The 19,600-nt window shown below is 55.5% G+C and overlaps 1 protein-coding gene and 1 long non-coding RNA gene across 2 annotated transcripts in view; one reads left to right on the top strand and one right to left on the bottom strand.

Moving 5' to 3' along the window:
• Positions 1 to 686: 686 nt before the first annotated feature.
• The window catches only part of TBXAS1 (thromboxane A synthase 1), a 133,106-nt gene continuing 114,192 nt past the window's right edge, over positions 687 to 19,600 (bottom strand). Inside the window, exons 10-13 of the mRNA XM_054692725.1 lie at positions 7,572 to 7,663; positions 4,152 to 4,289; positions 2,613 to 2,775; positions 687 to 1,104 (exon numbers count right to left, since the gene is read on the bottom strand). Coding sequence (XP_054548700.1) covers positions 1,030 to 1,104; positions 2,613 to 2,775; positions 4,152 to 4,289; positions 7,572 to 7,663 — 468 coding nt within the window. The 3' untranslated portion in view covers positions 687 to 1,029. The remainder of the gene's footprint in view (positions 1,105 to 2,612; positions 2,776 to 4,151; positions 4,290 to 7,571; positions 7,664 to 19,600) is intronic.
• LOC129145363 (uncharacterized) lies at positions 8,445 to 9,244 on the top strand. Its single transcript, XR_008550883.1, has 3 exons — positions 8,445 to 8,474; positions 8,574 to 8,846; positions 9,207 to 9,244. It is a non-coding gene; the product is annotated as an uncharacterized LOC129145363 (long non-coding RNA).

Below are 19,600 nucleotides of genomic sequence, written 5' to 3'. Positions count from 1 at the left end.
GGGCAGGGATCAGGGCAGGGTGCAGTGGCTGTAGTCACCACGGGGGGCAGCAGGGGTGCAAAGAGGACTGACTGTGTGAGGGGCTGGATGGATTTCCAGGGAATGGGCAACTCTTGGACTGGGGTGGTGCTGGGGAGCCAGTCTGCCTCTTTCTGGGAATCCAGGCAGAGAAGGGGGACTTCTAGCCTGGGCTGTAGACCAGACAGCAGAGGTGGTATTCACAGCCGTGGGTTTGTGGAACCCTAGAATGGTCTGACTGTCTTGAAGAGGGTCAGCTCCTAGATCCCTGGTGTGGCAACATTCATCCCCTTAACGCTGCTCACATCTTAACCAGGAAGGGGGTCTTTGATCTAGGTGGCTGCCAGGTTTTACAAATGAGGAAACTGAGGCTTGAGGAGGTGGAATGATGAGCAGCCATGACCACACGGTTGCTGGTAAGGGAGCAGCAGCTTCAAGTTGCAAGTTCTTTGTTAAATTTCAGCTACTCAGCAACGTAATAATTACTTTGACTAAAAATCTTCTGTGTTTTGATTCTTTGAGTCTCTCTAGAAGAAAAGCATGCTGCAGCCTCTGTCATTTTTCTGTATGCTGAAGTTTATTATAAAGTTAGCAACCCCCTAACCCCTGCCCTCACCCCCCACCCCTCCCCCTGAAAAGGAAAGCGCAATAAAGCTTTGAACCCCTGCTGAGGCTGAGTAGCTGGGGATCTTCACTTTCAGACGCACCAGAAGCTGCCTGTGCGTGGTGCCTCCCATCCTGCGGCTGGGTGTCTTTCAAAACAAGTTCTCGGGCTCTTTGTCAAAGCATTTGATATTTGAGTCGACAAGTCCTCCCTGGAGCTGTTCAGTAGTCCAGACACCATGGAGGAGGCCCGGCTAGGTGCAGCAAATGTTTGTGAAGTATTTAGGAAACGCTACATTGAAAGGGGCCATGCACCCTTTCAATTGCTTCTGTGATGCTTTTTTCTAAAGTCCCGAATTTCCACGTAAGTGTTCTCTTTGAATTTGGGGGTGCCCTGGCAACACTGTGTCAGCGGGGGACAATCTTGATGTAGACGCCATTTTTTGGACCTAGGGCAGATTTGGATTCTAGCTGCAGCGGTACCTAAAATAGAGTGAAAGATGTGTCACAGTTCACAGTATCTACAGACTGGAAAGCAGATTGGTTCTGAAGCGGGGCTGTGGGTATGGGGCTGTGGGTATGTGGGCTGGGGATAGCTGGCTAGGAGGGAGCAAATAGCTTCCCCAACTGGGAGTTTGAGAAGCAGCAAGGGGGCTGGGCAGTCTCCCCTTCCTGCTCTAGGGAAAGACTGCAGGCCTGTGAACGAGGGAGAAGTCACTCACTCTGCAAATGAAGACATGGAGGTTCAGACAAGGGACTGGTCCAAGGTCACATGACTAGAAAGTGGAGAGGAAAGCCTGACACCCAAACTTCACCCTGCCAGTCTCTCACTGCCCTGCTCAAGGGGTAATTGAGCGGACCCCTCTTTCCAAAGGGTTTTGGGGTGAGTGGCCACCTACTGGTCCCTGTTCATGCATGCCCTGACCCCACTGCTGTTCAGGTGCATCTAAGAAGCCCATCCATGTGGACGAGGGCTTGGAAGAAACGCCAGATGACCCAGGAAGCCCTGAGCTGACAAACCCCTCAGACCATTCAGTGGCCAATGTGAACCTTGAAAGAGAACACCAGGCTGTAGTGCTGGGGCCTGATTGGCTTTTTAGATGTCCTTGGGGGTTACAGTTCAGAAAGGGACATGAGTTATGTGTCCCAGAAACAAGGTCTACCCCTGCACTGTCCGGTCCTGTAGCCACTCTAGCCTGTGGCTACTGAGCACTCAAAATGGTGAGTGCAAATGAGGGGTTGAGTTTTTTATTTATCATTAAAATTTAAATAGTCAAATGTGGTGAGTGACTACCTATTAGATAGATCAGGTCTAGACAACCCTGAAACATCGTAGGACGTCACAAACCAAGGAGAGGTCAGTTGGAGCTGGCAATATCAGGGAGGGCTTCCTGGAGGAGCTGCTGCTGGGGGGAGGGGCTGGGAATGGGAGAAACTGTGAGGAGGACTTCTCTGGGGCCACTTTAGGATTTGAGGAAATCCTCCGGGTTCAGACAGGATTAGTCCAGGGGCAGGAGAGACAGCCCAACGGGCAGCTGCCCGAGCAGGCAGGGAGGAGCCTGTCCCGGAGTACAGAGTGGACTTGGCACTCGTTGGTTCTTGAACTGGGAGTGCCCGGCATCAGCATTGTTTCAGGACCTTGCTGTCCCTGCTGCCCTGTGTCACGATCAAGGGTAAATGAGACAAACCTTGGGGAAGCCCTCCACACGTGGAGCACCTTAGGCAGTGAGGCAGGGAGGGGGCTCCCCCCTCCACGCCTTCATCGGGGCAGTGCGCTTAGTGTGCCCCTCCCTCTTTCTGGCCTTGACTGACAGAACTTTGTGGGCATTTGCCCATCCAGTACCTCAATCTTTTGTACCCCAACCAGATACATTACCCCTTTGGAACCCCCGGCCCATCCCAGTCTCCTTGTTTGTCGGGCAGTGCCCCTCTGAACCTAGAATTTGCAAGGACTGGGGTGCGCACCTCTGTGTCTGGCCAACGGGGCTCACCTGAGTCTCAGAGCAGGCTTCAAAGTAGAACTTGCGCAGGACGTGGAGCAGTGTCAGCTTGACCTCCAACAGCCCCAGCCGCACCCCAAGGCAGCTCCGGGGACCCGCCCCGAATGGCAGGTAGGTGAAGGGCCTTCGGCGCTGCTGGGCCTCGGCTGTGAACCTGCAGGGCGGCACGGTCAGGCTGGACCTGGACCCCGGCCTCCATTCCTGGGGCCTCTTCAGCCACTGGGTCCGGCTGAGGGACCCCTTCATCTGAGACCACCTTGGTCAACAAAATCCTATTTTCTCATGGACCGGTCCTTAAGACTCTGGAGCTGGTGACTCCTGATGCTTGAACTCGGGTGCAGCACACCTCCTGATTTGCAAAGCCCTAAAGGCACTGCTGAATTAAAAGAATCACCTGGAATGTCAACGTCGCCCCCAAGCCTCTTAAGAATCCCTGGCGGATCGGATCGATGAGCCTGGTTAATGATGAGCATGGTCAATGAGCCTGAGGCTTGCTATCATCCAGAAAGGTAAGTCTCAAAGAAACCACAGGCCCCACCTGCACCCTGGGCTCCGGACTCCCCCAGGGCTGAGGTTGATGCCAGCCTTCACCCACTTCCTCAGCAGACTCGGGGGGCATGAGCCCTTCTCGCTGGCTATCCCTGGAGGCTGCATCCAAGCCACACTGGCCAGCTGTCCCCCCAAACCACATGGTCTTTCTGGTTCAGGCAGTGAAACTTGAACCTCTGGGGATTGCTGTACTTGAACCCTTGAAGCCCTTCCTAGGAACTGCCTGTCTGCAGCCAAGTACAGCATTCCCCACGGAGCTAGCTGACCACCTCCATCCAGCTCCCGCCTTGCTGCTACTAGAATTTTCTGGGCCCAAGGAGGCCTTGGCCCACCCTTTTCATCACTATATTAACCCCCTTTTTGTTGTCAAAGATGATGCTCTTTGATAGGACTTAATCTTGACAGTGTTTCCAGGAGTTGTGCAGAATTACTATGATCTAGGCCCATGCCCTACCCTTGCCCGATCAGACCAGGAAGGAACAGCCACCAGTCTCATGAGGACGGGCGTGTGGACGCCTGCTCGGGCATCTTAAATTGGGGGCCCTGGGAATGAAATTGAGACAGAGGACCTAGTCCGTGCAGGGGACAGCAGGGGAGACCCAGGCCTATCATGTTAGCATCACCAGATTCATGAATGTGGAAGAAATTTAGTTGAGACTTTTGGAACAGGCATCAATATTTTAAAAAGAAAACGTTTTCCAGTGCACACCCCGGGTGCAAGCTTGTTCCTCTTTCCTGAGTGGAGCTAACAGCGGATACCCATTTGGAATTGCGGTTCCTGGCTTGGGGAGCTGCTCACACGAAATCTCTAGGTCCATTGGATTTTCTTTTTAATGGTACAATTATTTCTTTTGGAAATTACGCTTCAGAACTCATCAAGGCAACTGACCTTGATGAGCACTTATGAATTTGTGCCTCTGCTGATTCAAAGCCCGCTCACCTTCAGGTTCCTCCCAGGGCCCATTGGAAGGGGCGGCTCACCTCTCAGGATCAAAGACCTCGGGCCTGGGCCAGTGCTCGGGGTCGTGGTGCAGTGCGCCCACCGCTGTCTCCACCACAGCGCCTGCGGGGATGCGCTGCCCCAGCACCTCACAGTCCTGTGCCGCCTCCCGTGTGAACCTGTGGGGACACGGGGTCACCCCCACCTCCGTGAAGAGCAGACACAAACTAGAGAGCTCAAGGAGCAGCTGCAGAAGCTGGGGGACAGCAGGCCCAGCCCCTGCTGTGGGGGACCTGAAGGTGATCCCCCCTTAATCTACTGCCCCAGACCTTGCAACCTCTAGCTCCTTTGGCCTCCCTTGGTGCAAACGCATTCATCCGCCCCCTGGCTCGCGTCCATAAGCCGGAGGAGCCCATCTGACAGGTGGGGAGGTGTGGGGCCCACGAGCGCTTTTAAAGGGCTTGTATCTGGGGCCTGTTTGCGGGTCATTCCCTGGGCCACTCCCAGGCTTGTGCTCCTGCTCAGCCAAGCCTTTTCACCGTGCCCTCCCAGCGCCTCCATGTTCTTCCAGGACATTCGGGCTTGTGGAGAAGTTCTGGAGAGGAAGTCTCCCAGTCCGGTTGTTCCAACGGCATAATCCCGTTTGCGTCTTGTTTTTAAAGGCTTGTGATAAAACGGGCAGCTCTTCCGGAAGCATGCCTGCCCTCCCACCGGGCCTGCTCGGGGCGGGGCGCTGCGGCCGAGGGTGCTAGGGGCCCGGGGTGCCCAGGTTTTCTGTGGGGCATATATTATTTAAGGTTTAAGTATAAGCATATTTTTTGGTAACATAAACAATTATTTTAAACCTTCAAAATAACCTTGGCTGGCTTCTACTTCAGGTGCAGGACTGAGCGTCTCTAAATAGCTTGGAGGAGATAAAACTATGACACGTTTTCCTGCTCGTAAAAGAAATGAAAAGAAGCATGTGGCTCCCTCAACAGTCTGTTGTGAGCTTTAATAGAACAGGCAGGAGCATGAAAGGTGGGGTGGGGACCCCGACTCAGAGCCTAAGCTGCTCACGCAGGGCATGTGTTTGGGGCTGGTCACAAACAGCGGTTCAGGTCAAAGCAGGCTGGTGGGGCTGTGATGCCACCTGGTCCTAAGGGGATCAAACACGCTCTGCTGGGCACCCCTTCTTCCTCTGCCCCGGAAACAGCCTGCCCTGGGCGCAAGCCCCGCTGAGAGCCAGACAGCAGCGCCTTTCCCTGAGAGGGTCTGGGCCTCCTGTCTGGCTAGACCAGACCACATGAAAGGCCAGAAAAATCCGCTGATTTATACTGTGTGGAATCCTGGGCTCACACTAATAACCCTTCAACAAGAACTGTCAGGTTTCTTCACAAAGCCCATTCACAAAGTTCCTTTTACCGAGAAGGGTGTTGGTTAAGTTGTGTCAGAGCCTGGGAGAAGCCAACAGGCTCTTCTGAGAGTAATGTAATAGAACAGTAAAACCATGCGAACTCATTCTTCCATGTTCACCCCAAATCCCACGTCTGGGCTGAAGCAAATTGCCTCTTGTCTGGGGGAGAATAAAGGCTTCCCTCTCCCATTTCTGTGGTTTGGTAGCAGAAGCCCTGGCTCTGGGAAGGAGGGGCAGGGGTGCAGGAAGGGAGGCTGGGGAGTGAGACCTGCCAAGGTGGACCCCAGGAAGCTGCCTGCGGGGCTCGCAGCTTGGTGCTTCTTACTCCTGGGCCCTACTTTAGCAGGTCCATGGCTTGTTGGGCAACTGAGTTTCCACGGGACTATGCCACTGATTCTTCCTGAGCCTGTGTGTGTGTGTGGGTGGGTGGGGGGCATGGCACAGGGAGTCAGAGCAGTACAGCATGTACCCCACATCACACCTATGTTGGGCTCAGGGCCGAGGGGGTCTCCACTGTCTGTCTAGACTCATTCTATGTCATAATGAAGTTCTGTGTGGCTTTGTGAGGGAGTTTTAACAACCGCATCCCAATTCTCTCATTTCTGTCCTGCCTGGGGGTGAGATCAGCAGCAGGGAGGTTCCCCTGACTTTCGTTTCTAGAGGGTTGGCAGGAGCGTGGGCCACAGCATTTGGGTGTCAACGTGCCACCTGGACCAGGTGTTGTTACGAATTCTTGATTGGGTTTCGTGTGTCTTTCTCAGTCGGTCAATTTCCCCTCTAGAGAATACAGTTGTCTGGTTTCCCGCCTTGCAGGAGCAGCAGCCGCGCCTGGGCGACCCCATAAATGGTCATCTCTGGGGTCCCGTCGAGGCTGCTTGTCTTTAGACAGCCTTTGTTCTGTTTTATCACTGAATGTCTTATTTTGAACCTTGTCTTGATGTGTATAGCAGCTGCCCACAGATGCCTGGGAAGACAGGAAGGAAGCTGGATAAAAATCACTATACAACCAAGACTGGCTGACGCTTGGCTCTGTGGCTCCCAGGGAGATCTGGGAAGGCCTGTGGCCATCTCTTTGTGAGGTCAGGGGTGCCTTGAGGCCCCTAGGCAGGAGCCCTACACTCTGTGTGCCGGAGATGGCATGGTTAGTCACAGGGAATTCTCTGGATTTGCTCGGGATCTGAAAGTTTGGACAAACTATAATCACACTCTCTATGATGTTTTGGTCCGAGATGCCTTCAGATCACCCACGCTTTCTCTTAAAGTGGGGAAGGTGTCTCCATATGGTTTTTGGGGTATATTAATGCAAAGAAATGATAGTTCAATGCTTTGTGTTGCCTCTGTTTCTAGAATCTGAAACCTGGTCACTCTCTGAGGGTCTGGGGACCTGAGTTGAGACCCGTGCTCCATGGGGTGCCTCGTTTGGAGGGTTTAAAGGAAGCAGACTGGACTTCTGCTCCTCAGGCCAGTACACTGGAGAAATGTCGCAGAGTGCTTGAAACATGTCCAGGAATATAACCTGCAGTATTTACAGCCACAAATGCCAGGAGAGGCAGGGAGGAACCGGGAGGCATGGCCCAGTGCAGCTTCCAGGGTTGCTGAATTTGGCCTGGTGGTTGAGATGGGGTAGGTGTGGGTTGCTGGAAGGCAGGGAGGCGTACCCTAGGCCTGGGATGGGCGCCCCTGGAATGTCAGCTCCAAGGGCGGGGGTTTATCTGTTTTGTACAGGGACGATTCCCCATGCATGGCACAGAGTAGATGCTCAATAATTAGTTGCAGTGAGTGAGCGAACAAAGCCAGAGGCCAAGAGACTGGCTTGGGCTGGGGAGGAAGACCGTGCTGAGAAAAGACAGGCGAAGCTCTGAGAAGGTGCTTAACCTACAAGAAAATGGCTCAGACCCTTATTACTTTGGTCACAGTGTGGAAGGCCTCGCGCCTGGTGCCCTTGGGCATGCGAGGAAGCCGCAGGCTCCGGTGCCGAGTCCAGTGATGGTGATGACTCAGGCGGCGGCAGATGAGGGTAACGGCACCTGCACAGGGAGGACGGGGTCCAGGGGTGCGGGCGTACCTGAAAGCCGGTGGGTACATCCTCAGGGTCTCTGCAATCACCATGTCCAGGTAGGGCAGGTCTTCCTGGAGGCTGCAGTACTCCGGGGCCGGCTGATGGAGGATGCAGGATAAAGAAATAACGTCCACTGAGACCACGTCAGCAGAGTCCCATCCTCCCCATGAATGTCTGAGTCCTGCTCCCACTTTAGCAAACGCTTCGATGGAAACCCCGCGAAATGAAAAGTCAGCGCGCCCACCCGCACGGCCTGAGGGGCCCATTCTGCCTGCCTGGCAGAGCATTCGGCATCTCCTGTCAGGCTTAGTTCCATGGCGCTGTCGACGGCTTCCTGAGGACACGCAGGTCTGGCTGGGACCCGGGGTCTCTGAGCACAGGACAGAGCACTTCGCTCACGCACAGTGCGGGCAGCGCAGCCGCGCCATGTGCCGGGAGCTGGGGATACGGCAGGTCCCGAGGCACAGACACGGCCTATTTAATCCTCCCAGCGGGCCAGCCAGCTGAGCTCCTGTCTCTGAGATGCAGGAACCGGCTTAGAAAGGCGTCACACTGACACAGGCGGTAGTCGGTCCGCGGAAAAGTTAAAAGTCAAATAGTGAAATGGCAAAAAAAAAAAAAACCTTACTAGTCACAAGACCCAGGAGAGCTGCTGCAAGGCAGTACGAGAAGCAACACATTAGAAGATGGTCAGGAGACACAGGGAGCAGCTCCTGTGGCCGTGATGGCAAATACAATCAAAAAGCAAGATTCTGGTTTTCTTCATCACATTAGGAAAAATTGGAACATACCGATTGCCTCCTAGGGGCGAAGGTGTGAAGAGGCGTTAATCCAGCCCCTGTGATGGGGAACCCTCAGGTCCCCATGCAGTGACTCCCACTGTGGCCTGAAGAGGAGGCACACTTGGTAGTGAGTTGGGGAGCAGATCCAGGTGTGCCCGTGGCTGGGGTGGGTTCGGGTGGGGTTACCGGAGGCTTATTTGCTGTTCTATTCCTTTCCCCATGTCAGGACTTCCCCCTGGTCCTCTGGCTCCGCACGCTCTCCCTGGAGGTGGGTGACAACCTGGTCTTTTCCAGTTTGCTCTCCCCTGTCCTCCCTCCCCAGGGCAGCAGGGGGCAGCACGGGGCAAGTCCATGCTGCAGACCCCACCTTTCCTGCCGCGCTGTTCCCCCACCTGTGGCTGGCCCCGTGGAGGCCCCTCCAGCAACCTGCTTCAGCAGCAACCTCAGAAATGCAGAACCTGGGGCCACACCACAGGCCAGCACAGCACAGAAACTGCTGGTGAGGAGGGCCTGCCGGAGACAGCAAGTGCGTGGGGGGGTCCTTCATTTGCATGAGGAAAACATGGGGCCGGTGGGAACTCAGGGGAGAGAGGTAGGAGGTGGGGCCAGGGGCCCAGAAACCTGGAGTCTCGCAGTCCAGGGACAACGTCAGCTAATCTCTCCCACGGGGGCCAGTCCGCGTAAGGTGGACATTCCGCTGGCCGTGGCGCACGGCAGTAAAAAGTCAAGTTGCAGAAAATGTGTGTAGTTGAATGTTTGCGTGTTTGGAGAACAGGGAGGGAGCCCACTTGGTAATACAAAAGGAAAATGATCCTTGGTTTCCCCACATCTTTGCTTCTGGGAATGGGGCCTCGAGAAGTTCATCCTGCGCCTACACACCCACCTCGTCCCAGGCCACCAGGGCGGCGGTGAGCCGGCACCCGGGAGGGACCCGCGCTGCAGGGTGAGTGCCCCGTCTCCATCTTGAGCGTCTTAACCATCTCTCTTGGCTGAGTGTTCTGGAAGCAGAGTCGTGGAACAACCGGGGCAGGTTTGGGTGCTGGGGCCTTGCCCACCGCGGTCCCACATTCCTGCTCCCCCAGAAGGGGTTCTCACCTCAGCTGCCTGCTCTCCTGCCCCTGGGGCCCTTGGCCCAGCTCGACCCCCGATCCCTGTCTGCCGCTGGACAAGCAGGGTTATCCGTCCCTGGCAGGGGCCTGGGCACAGGCAGAGTGAGGGTGGGGAGGATCCTATGCACCCCGAAGCGTCGCAGGGAGAGTGTGTGGCGGTCACCCCAGCCCCTGCTGACGGTGTATGTGGCAGGACTGGCCAGAGCTGCATAATGGCTGGCGAGCCTCTGCCCCCGGCCCTGGGGCAGGTTTAAAGATCCAGAGGCTTAAAGATCTTTGGGGGGTCGGAGCCTACTGTGGTTCTGAGAGTGGGCTCTGATAAAGGGGACGCCTGCTCAACTCCCCTAGACCCTGCCTCAGACTAGTCAAGCTCTTGGGTTTGGGGGCTGGCAGGAGGGGCAGGCCCCTTGGGTACCATCAAGGCCTGACTCCCAGCCCCTCCAACCTCCCTTGGGGGAGCCTGAGGCACCCCTTTTCCCTTCTGATCTTCACTAATTGGTTTGTTGTTTGCCTCTTCTGCCCCGCGAATCACAAAATTCAAACTGTCATTTCAGCGATTCTGTTTGTGAGGTAAGTGTCCTGGCGGTTACGTTTAGAAAAAGCATCGCCCCATATAAGGATGAATGGTAAAAATTCATAATATTTTAAAACAGATTTTTCTTAGCGCGACATCCAATTGAAAACAAAAGCCCAGGGACAGTTGAGAGATGGCAAAGAAAGGAAGCTCTGGGTCTGCTCTGCTGGCGGCAGGTGTCGCCCTGCGTTTTGATAAGCCTCCCCCCCCCCCCCCCCCCCCGCATTTCAAGGACAGATCATGAGGTTGCCCGAGATTGCTCTCGGTGGGCCCCAGGGCGGGCCTCTGACCCAACCCAGTCAATCCAAACATTTGGATCTGGGCAGAGGAAAAGGAGTTTCTCTCCAGCAGGGGAAGTGGAACACAGGCTCTGCCGCGGGGACGCGCGAGCACAGACACCAGTTGGCAGCAGGCGGGAGGAAGGTATCAGATGCCGCTGCAGAGGAGCTGAGGCTGCCCCGGAGCTCCAAGCCCGCCGTCCGCCCCTGGCCGCCGCCTCCAGCAAGTTCTCGTTTTTGGCTTTAGTGAGCACCAGCCGAATTCCACTCTCCGCATCAAAAGGAGTATTAGCAAAGGCAAAACTTAAAAAAGAGAAAAAGGCAACCCTGGTACGTGCATCAAAATCTGGAAGTGCATCTGAATAGCTCAGCAGAGGGAAGTAGCGTGGGCGCAGCGGCCTGAGGGCAAAGGGTGAATGGTTCCACGAACAGAAGCCGGGGGTTTGGAAACTGCATTTGTCAAGAGGAGAAAACTTTTTAAAGGTAACTAAGGGAACTTTGGATTTTCAATTCAACATCTTCATTTTTCTTCCCCTAGATGAGCTTTTATGGTGCCCCCAGGCTTCTGATTTGACACATCCCTGCAAACATGAACTAGGTTTAATGGGTTCTGGAGGTGGCTGAACAGTAGAAGCAGCTCGAGGGCTCCTAAGATTGATGGCGGTTGGGCCCTGCCCCCCCCCGGGATTTCATGGCTGGTCAAAGGGGGGCCTGGGCACCAGCTCTTCCTTTGAAACCCCACAGGGGTTGTAATCTGCGGTGGGAAGGTGAGGGAGTCTCCCTGTCTGAGCCTCCACCAGTGACTCCCTGCGGAGGATGGAGTGGACAGAGCTTGTGCCTCCACATTTAACTGAACCCAGGAGGGGCGAGGGAATTCAAGCCTCTGCCACAACAGATCTGGCCGCCCCTTGGGGCCTCGCTTGGCAGATCTGGCCACCCCTTGGGGCCTCGCCTGGCAGATCTGGCCACCCCTTGGGGCCTCGCTTGGCCGGATTGTAGTGCTTTCAGGAAAATGGGGGACAAAGGGTCCTGAGCCAATCCCGCCAGCAGGGGGCAGCAAGCGCATGCCTAACGGGACTCCCCACTCGCAAGCATTTCTACCCCAGCGTGACCTCAGAGATCAAGAATCCAAAGGCTTTTTGAATCCTAGAGATGAGAAAAATGGGACGCAGAGAGAGAAGCCTGTGAACCGAAGGCCACACAGAACTTGGGGGAGACAACTCAGGTGTGCTTACTCACGGGCTGGTCCTCAACAAACCCCTGCTGCTGGGCAGACGCAGGGCTGGGTGCTGGGGTTTCAACCACCAGTAAGTCTCTGCTCTCCAGGGAAACGGGCCTCTCAGGGAATCACTGCGCTGAGTATGGCACAGGCCTGCAGCAACGTGAGAGGGAGTTCTGTCCCCAGCCGTGCATTCGTGCGTGCATTCAGCTGCAGGGGGTGCGTCTGTGGACCAGGCACAGTGCTAGGCTCGGGGAGATAACTCAGAGACACACTAGGAGCTTCCAGACTGTCTCAGGGTGCAAGCCAGGGCGGTTGTGGAGTGTCAAGTACAAGGGGAGGTGGGAGAAGAGGGAGGGTCGCATGGAGGGGAGGGTGGGGCCCAGCTGCTGGGAGGACGTCCTGTCTACACCGAGGCCTTTTGGATTCCATCGTGGGACCTTGAGCCCTGACTGGTGTTGGATGCTTTTAGGAAACCGTGGTTCGCTGTGTTTTCAGTGTGTTGATGGCATCATGGTTGTATTCTAGAAAAGAGTCCTTTCCTGCTAGAGAGAGACTAACATATGGATGGCTTGATTCGTCTGGGACTAAGGAAGTCAAATGGAAGCGGGTCGGGGCCGGGAGTCGTGAGGCCAGAGTGGACACCGTTGAGCTGGGTGGTCCCGGGGGTCCCCTGGTCACCCTTCCAGTTTGCACAGGTCGGAGTGTTCTGTCATGACCCTCAGAGAGTAAGTGGAGCTGCGAAGAGCAGCCGTGTGGGGGGCGAAACGGCTGATGCGAAGGCTGAGCGGGGGTGACCGGAGCTGGCCTGTCAGAGTTTTGTTTTGCGTGGATCTCGAAGGGCCAGCAGGCGCCTCCCCGCGGCAGCCCTTCGGGCCCAGTCAGAGGAGCCAGTCCGTGGGGGTTAGGAAATGAAGCGGAAAAGTTCACGACATACACAAAGACTTGTTTTTTTTTGCATCTGGGAAAAATTATCAAATTAAAAAAATGCTGGGGGGAGGCGGGTAGAAGTCATTTGACATGAAAAGGGGAAAGAGAGGGGAGCGGCGGCAAGAAGGAGGCGCTTTTCTTTGTGAACTAAGCTAGTCTGCTGCGGTGCGAACCCAGAGCCCCAGCCGTCTGCACCCCCGGGGGGCGGGGAGGGCGCCCGCAGGCTGAGGCCTGCTCGGTGCTGCTGAGGGCCCAGGAGGGTCTCGGCTGGGAGTGTCAGAAGAACTGGGGGTTCTGAGCCGAACCGTCTCCAGTTCTAGGCCGGGGAGCACTTTAAACATCCGTGTTTCCAGAAGACAGCAAGAAGCAACCTGGAGGCTCTTCCTCAGCGCTTGCTGCGCAGGCCACACCACTCAGGATTAGAACTGGGGGGGCGTAAGAGCTACTCATGGCCCCCTTGTTGGAGGACTTCACACCCAAGAGGGAAGCCTCCCTCCTGACCTCGGGCGACCTTGGCCATGCCTCAGGGTCATTGCCAGCCCCCAGCCCCCACTCCCCTCCACCCCCGCCCCATCAGGCCGGGAGTCCATCCTGGAGCCCTTGCACATCAGCCGTGGCCGGGGGTCCGTCACCACGGCAACAGCAACAGGTCACCTGGTCTGCAAGTCGGGGTCACGCCATTCCCACCTCCCAGGGCAGGGCAGGACTCATCTCACAGGTGCCAAACAAGCGGATGACAGTCCTGCGGGCACACATCCCGGCTCGGGCTCTCGCCCCCACGCGGCGCGTGTGCTGTGTTAGCTGCTCTGCAGCGACGTGGAGGGAGGAAGCGACCCTCCAGGCCTGCGGAATTTATTTCCACGGGGCCTCAGTTCACAGAGTAGGTAACTCTCCTCTTAGGAGGTTGAACGTAAATAATTCATGTTTAATGTTGGGAAATATTGCTTAAGGAACAAGCGAGAACATACTGGGAAGATGGAAATTAAAAAATAAACTGAGCTGTTGCACCATAGGTGGGTGCCATTCCCGAGTTTTGGTATTTCAGGGACACTTTTTCGTCTCTGTTTGCTTTTCAGTGGGTGGTAACTTCTCCTTTTCTATCTAAGGTGCTTGGCCTCTTAGTCTCTCTCTCTTTAGTCTTCCAAATGGTCGGGGAGTTTCGGATCTGTAAACCACTATTTATTTAACTTGTTAATTAAACAATTGTTCTATGGAAGCAACCTCGGTTGACACCATTTATGCTCTCAGGCTTACGGCCTTGTACGGCGACCTCTGTGTCCACGACTTTATATTCATCATCCAAAGCCTAGTTCCTCCCTCTGTCAAACCCATGTTTCAATGTTCCAGAGAAACCCGAGGGTTAAGGGAATTCTATGGAAAATCCATCTGTAAGTTCTTTTAAACAGGAAGTTATACTTCCCTCTTCTGTTGCTCTCGCGTGGCTACAATAAAATTTTTGTGTATCATTTATGAAGTCAAACACACACTCACTCACAAACACACACAAACACACACTCACACACACTCATGCCCACACACAGGCCCGCACAGGGGACATGCCGATGCGACAGAGTGTAAATGAGGAAAAGAAAATAAAAATGTCATTGCTTTCCAAACTATTTTTCCGGTGGATTCAGGGGCCAAATGGAAACATGAATGTTCTCCTAGATGCTAAAGGAGATAGAAATGGAGACGTCAACCTTGCTCCCCCAAAGCAGCTCCACAGCAGCCTCACACAGTGCCGAGGGCTCACCCGCCGCTGCTGGACTTGGTACCATCTGCAGCCGCCAAATGGTGCCAGCCCTGCCCTCTGCAGCGGGGAGCTCGGATCCCTCACGACCCGGCCTTCCAGCGTGGGGAGGGCCGGGGGCAGCCCAGCCGCACAAAGAGTAAGATTTCCATTCGCCTCATTCTCCAGGGAACACCGCACGACAATATGAACCCAAGCCGTGGAAAATGCGGTGACCTTCATTTTGCCCTTTCAGCCACAAAGGCAGAAGAAAAGTCATCCTGTCACACCAGTCTCCAAGATGAGCGCCGGGTCCTCAGGGCAAGACTGGAGCGGGGGCTCCCCACCAACCCATCTGTGAACTGGCGTGCTGAGGGCTTTTCAGCTCCGACTCCACGGACGGTGAGGACGGAGCAAGCTGCTCCCGGCTGGGGGACAGGAGCCTTGGGAGCAGGGAGGGGTGTCTAGCCACATCGTTGTTTTGCCCAGCCAATGCCCAGAAACCTCTACCTGCTAGTTGGAAAAAATTGGCAGATTTTGATATAGACATGCACCCATTCCTTAGAAGAAGTAGCCCCGAGAATGTACATGGCATCTATTTATATCTACTTAAAAGGAGAGACAGAATCTCACATAAACACAAGGATTAGTCCAGGTGCTCTTGTGCTGAGGCCCTGGCCATTAAGGGATTAGGTTAGGAGATGGAATGAAAACACAAACTAGCCTGCACACCCTCTCCCCAGCCTGCACACCCTCTCCCCAACCTGCACACCCTCTTCCCAGCCTGCACACCCTCTTCCCAGCCTATACACTCTCTTTCCAGTGTGCATGGCCACTCCCCAGTCTGTACACTCTCTTTCCAGGATGCACACCCTCTCCCCAGCATGCACACCCTCTTTCCAGCATGCACACCCTCTTCCCAGCCTGGACACCCTCTCCCCAGTCTGTACACCCTCTTTCCAGCATGCACACCCTCTCCCCAGCATGAACTCCCTCTCCTCAGTCTGAACACCCTCTCCCCAGTCTGCACACCCTCTTTCCAGCATGCACACCTTCTCCCCAGCTTGCACACCCTCTCCCCGGCATGCACACCCTCTCTCCGGCCTGCACACGCTCTCCCCAGCCTGCACACCCTCTCCCTGGCATGCACACATGCACACAGCCCTCCCTGCCATGGCCCTGGTTGAGCATTATTGATAGTGCCGTCCCCCTGCAGGGCTTCCTGTCTTCCGAGATCTATGATAATATTAATATTTTGTCTCCTGCAGTACTTTGCAGTGTACCAAGGATTTTCACATCCATTATATCATCTGATCCTCACTCGGCATTGTGAGGAAGGTGGGGCAGTTTTTTGTTGCCTATTTTATAGATGGAAAAAGCCAGATTCCGAGAGGCTAGAGGCTTGTCCAAGGTCACGCAGTTAGTAAGCAGCAGTCAGAGCTGTGTCCGGGCTCACGCACTCCAGGGGTTTTCCTGTGCGGTCTAGACCTTCCTGGTTCTCTCTCCCGCCCTCGGTCTGCCCATCCCTCCTCCTCCCTCCTCCCTCCTCGCGGCACTTCATGGGAGAGTGCCCTGCACACAGACACCTGTAACACAAGCCCAGCGCAGAGCTCCCTGAGCTTCGTGGAGTGAGCACTCCTTGGAACAGCCGCCAGCTCAGGAGACAGCGCAACGGCAGCCTCTTGAAGCCCCCCACCTCCCCACGGGGCCCCCTCGAGAGTCACCACCAGCCTCAGTCAACACGGAGATGGTGTTTGTCTTAAAAAACCTTTATATAAATGGAATTTCCAGAGCATGGACTTCCCCCTTGAGGCTGCTCTTGCTCCCCATTGTGACCCCGAGGGGCCTCCCTGGGGTGCTGTGGCCTGTGGGGTTTCTGATACCAGGTGGCTGATTGACAGTTCAGTTGTTCCCAGTTTGAGGGCCACGGGGAGCGCTTTCTTGCAGGTGGCTTCGGAGGACATACCCCACACCTTGTTTGGGGCCAGACCCAGGGTGGGCACGGCTGGGTCAGAAGGGCTGCGCGGCTTTGGCAGGTGCTCTGAACAGTTTTCCAAGCTGGTTGTGCTACGGCCTAAACTTTCAGCAGTGCCCCCGCTGAAAAGCCCCCAGCCCAGATCCTTCTATTCAAACCGTGGGCGCCTCACCTCTTCCCTCGCCAGCCCCCTCAAATATACTGAAATCTAACCACCATCTCTATCCCAAGGAAGGGTTGAGAGAAAAAAATAGCCTATTATTTTGGGAGCTGAGTTATTTATGCCTATGGTATGGCTGTGCAGGGGGAGGGCGCATCGGAGCAAATAAGATACATTTAATTACCTCATTAAAAAAATCATTCCAATTACTAGACACAAGCATTCAGAAGCGTCAAACACGTTCCCACATCACCTAGATTTGAGTCTTTGCTGTTCCGTAACCCTGAGGATCCTGTTCTCTCCCTGAGCATGGATCATTCACAGTGGATTTCTATGAAATGAAAAGAAATAATCCATTAAGGAAATGATCGTTGAATCACCCCGCCCACCTTCTGGGCACTGGGGAGAGTGATTGCCTTGAACTTGCAGGGACAGCCTTTTTGTTCACCCACGTACCAGACAGACCCTGGAGACCTGACAGGTGCTTTGCGGGTGTTTGGGGAAAGGCAGAATGAAGAGCCCCGAGCTGGCGCCCCACCCCAGCTCCCGTGGGCCTGGGAGATCACGTGCTTGTTCAGCCCAGGACTTATTATCGTGGCACTAGGGAGCCACTGAAGACTTTTGACGAGCACAGGCCAGGTGAGGACCTGGTCTTTTGCCATCTGCCGCTGTGTAGGCTGGCTGGACGAGCTGGAAGAGGCTAGAGGACACGAGATCCTTGCGCTTGTCCAGGCAAAAGGGACGAGCTTCAGTCGCGCCTGAGGTCAGGATGGAAAAGCGGTGGAGAGAGGAGAGCTCGGGCAGGGGCTTCACCTGCCTGCTCCCTGCGGAGGCTGGAGACCAGCTGGAAGGAGTCAGCTCTCTCCGGGCGCAGGGATTGGGGTGCGGTTAAAAGGTCCTGGAGGGCACCCGTGGGCAGCCTGGCTCTAGTGCTGGAGCCGCACCTGCCGGGGAGGCGAGCTGTGCTGCGGGGGGCAGGGAAGGAAGAGGTGACAGCCATCCACCGCCGGTCACTCCTGGGGGCCGGAGGCAGGCTGGACATGGGGGGCCAAAGGGGGGGGCTGTCTCCTCTGGGAGGGGCTCAACTTTGGCAGAGTTGAGTTGGGGCTCCCTGGGGAGCTGTGTCCAGCTCAGCCACCCAGAGGTGGCTCAGTGCTCTGGGGTGAGGGGAAGACAGAAATACACCCCCGAGAACCCACCGCAGGAGAGGGGGACCCGACAGCCTCAGGCTCTGGGACGCGGGCACCGAGAAAAGGGCCAGGACGGGCGCCACGACTGTCAACTGGGCACTCGCTGAGGGCGGAACCTGGGCCAGCGGGGTGGTGACAGGAAAGATTTTCAAACATCTAGGACTGAAGGATGCAGGTGGGCCTCGTGCCCATTGGACACTCGCAAAAGCCGGGCTGGGAATGTCCCGGAGCTTGGGGACAGGTGGGGGGGGCAGCCGCTGCTCCTCCCCCCACGGGAGACAGGTGGGGCCTCCCACACCTGGGGGGGCTCATGTCCTCCTCCCCCAGGGCAGCCCCTGACCCGGGCAGATCCCGGGTCCCTCAGCCAGGCCGGGGACATGTCATGTGACCAGCGCGCTCTCCTACCCCCCCACCCCGCCCAGCCCCAGGCGCCCCTCGGCCTGTGCGCCTCCCCATAGAGAGCCCCCCGGGAGGCGGCGCTGGGCCACTGGCTGTTTGGGGAAACGGTAAACAAAGATAAGAGCTTTAAGCACTGGAATTTATTTTTTATCCACTGGGCCTGAAAGCAGCTGCAGTTGCCCTGGGAAGGCTGCTGGCAGACCCCTCCCCTTCCCGCCTTCTCCTTGCTGTCCCCCCGGGAGCACCCGCTCCCCGGCCAGGGGGTAGGAAGCCGGCCTGGAAGGCCCGAGTCCTTCGCATCTGCCGCCTGCTTGTTTATGAAAACGTATCATTCGGGGGCCTGGGAGAGAAAGGGCCTTTTCCTCCTCGGCCAGCCCCGGGCAGCCATCGCTACCCAAATATTTACCCAGAAGACCCCTCCGGGCAGGCCCCACGCCAGCTTCTGCCTCGCGCTGTCCTAGGTGAGACGCTCCCCGGGGAGCAGCCGCCTTTCCAGCGAGCACCCCACCATTTATTTACAAAGGTCGCCCTCGCGCCTGGGAATCTATAATTGAACAGCTCTCTTCTCTATGTAGGTTAAATCCCTTTGCAACCAACTCCAAGAACCTGTAGAAATCCTTTTGTTGGCCTGGAATTCTGTTGCATTGAATATTGTTGGAAAGAAATGAGCCATTGTCTGGGCTGAGAATTTTCTGGTTAGATAGAGATCTCCGCTGTGATGCGATTTATTGTAGCAGGATTTTTTTTTTTTTTTTTATTTCCAGCTCATTTTAAATTCCCTCTGGCCTGCTCATTCCATTTTCACATCTCAGGCTAGAAGTGGGGAGGGCCAGGCTCAAGCTAAAAAAAAATAGAAAGAAAAAATTCTTCTCTGCTCAAGAACGATGACCAGAGGTCTCAGGTTTTGAAGCATTCCGGGAATGAGGTACATCTGTGGGCTGCTCTAGGGGAAAAGAGAGTCAGACAATGCTGGGAGCCGGCACATGACTCGGGGATCTGTCACTGGGTGATAAAAAGGAAAGCGCAGACACGCAGAAGTTTCCTGAGTCCATCCCGTTGTGGGGCTGAGGACCACGGCGCGGAGGTCAGGGACTTTCCAGCCCCAGAAAAATTCCATTAAACCAGCGAGGCTTTAAAAAACACCCAACCCTGGTGACAAGTCAGTTTGTGCCATTAAAAAAGAAATCTAAGGAGCCATTGACTGCTTTCCTTTTTTATAACTCTTGAGATTTTGAATTTCACGCCTGGCAGGCAGAATCTGAAGCGTGGAGATGTGGAAGCGTCAGCTCTAGCTGGAAGGCAGGGGCAAGGTGTTGGGTCTGACAAGACTCAGTTTGCTTCTCTGTAAAATGGGGAGACGTCACATCTGCAAGGGCTTTGCGAGGAGCCTGCTACAGCACCGCAATGAGACTCTCATTTTTCTGCCTGGGCACATGGGGTGAGGGGCGCACGCACCACCTTGTGTCTAACGGTGCTGTTTCGAGACCCAGCAAGTCCACCTGTCAACTCGCGTGCGGGGTCACCCCAGAAGAGACAGAAACAATGGAACCAACTGCAAGGACTCAGTTGGGGCTGCCCTGGGGTGCTGCCAGTAAGTCCCCATTCAGTGGGAAAGCGGCAGATGCTAGAAGCTAAACCCTAGAAGACCAGGAAGGGGCTGCAGTGAAGCTGGGGCTACCAGCTACTCCGT

The sequence above is a fragment of the Talpa occidentalis genome, unplaced genomic scaffold, assembly GCF_014898055.3.
Source record: "Talpa occidentalis isolate TD23 unplaced genomic scaffold, MPIMG_talOcc4v2.1, whole genome shotgun sequence".
Classification (NCBI taxonomy): Eukaryota; Metazoa; Chordata; class Mammalia; order Eulipotyphla; family Talpidae; genus Talpa; species Talpa occidentalis.
Note: the sequence above shows the minus strand (reverse complement) of the source record. Positions and strands in the feature narration are given on the sequence as shown.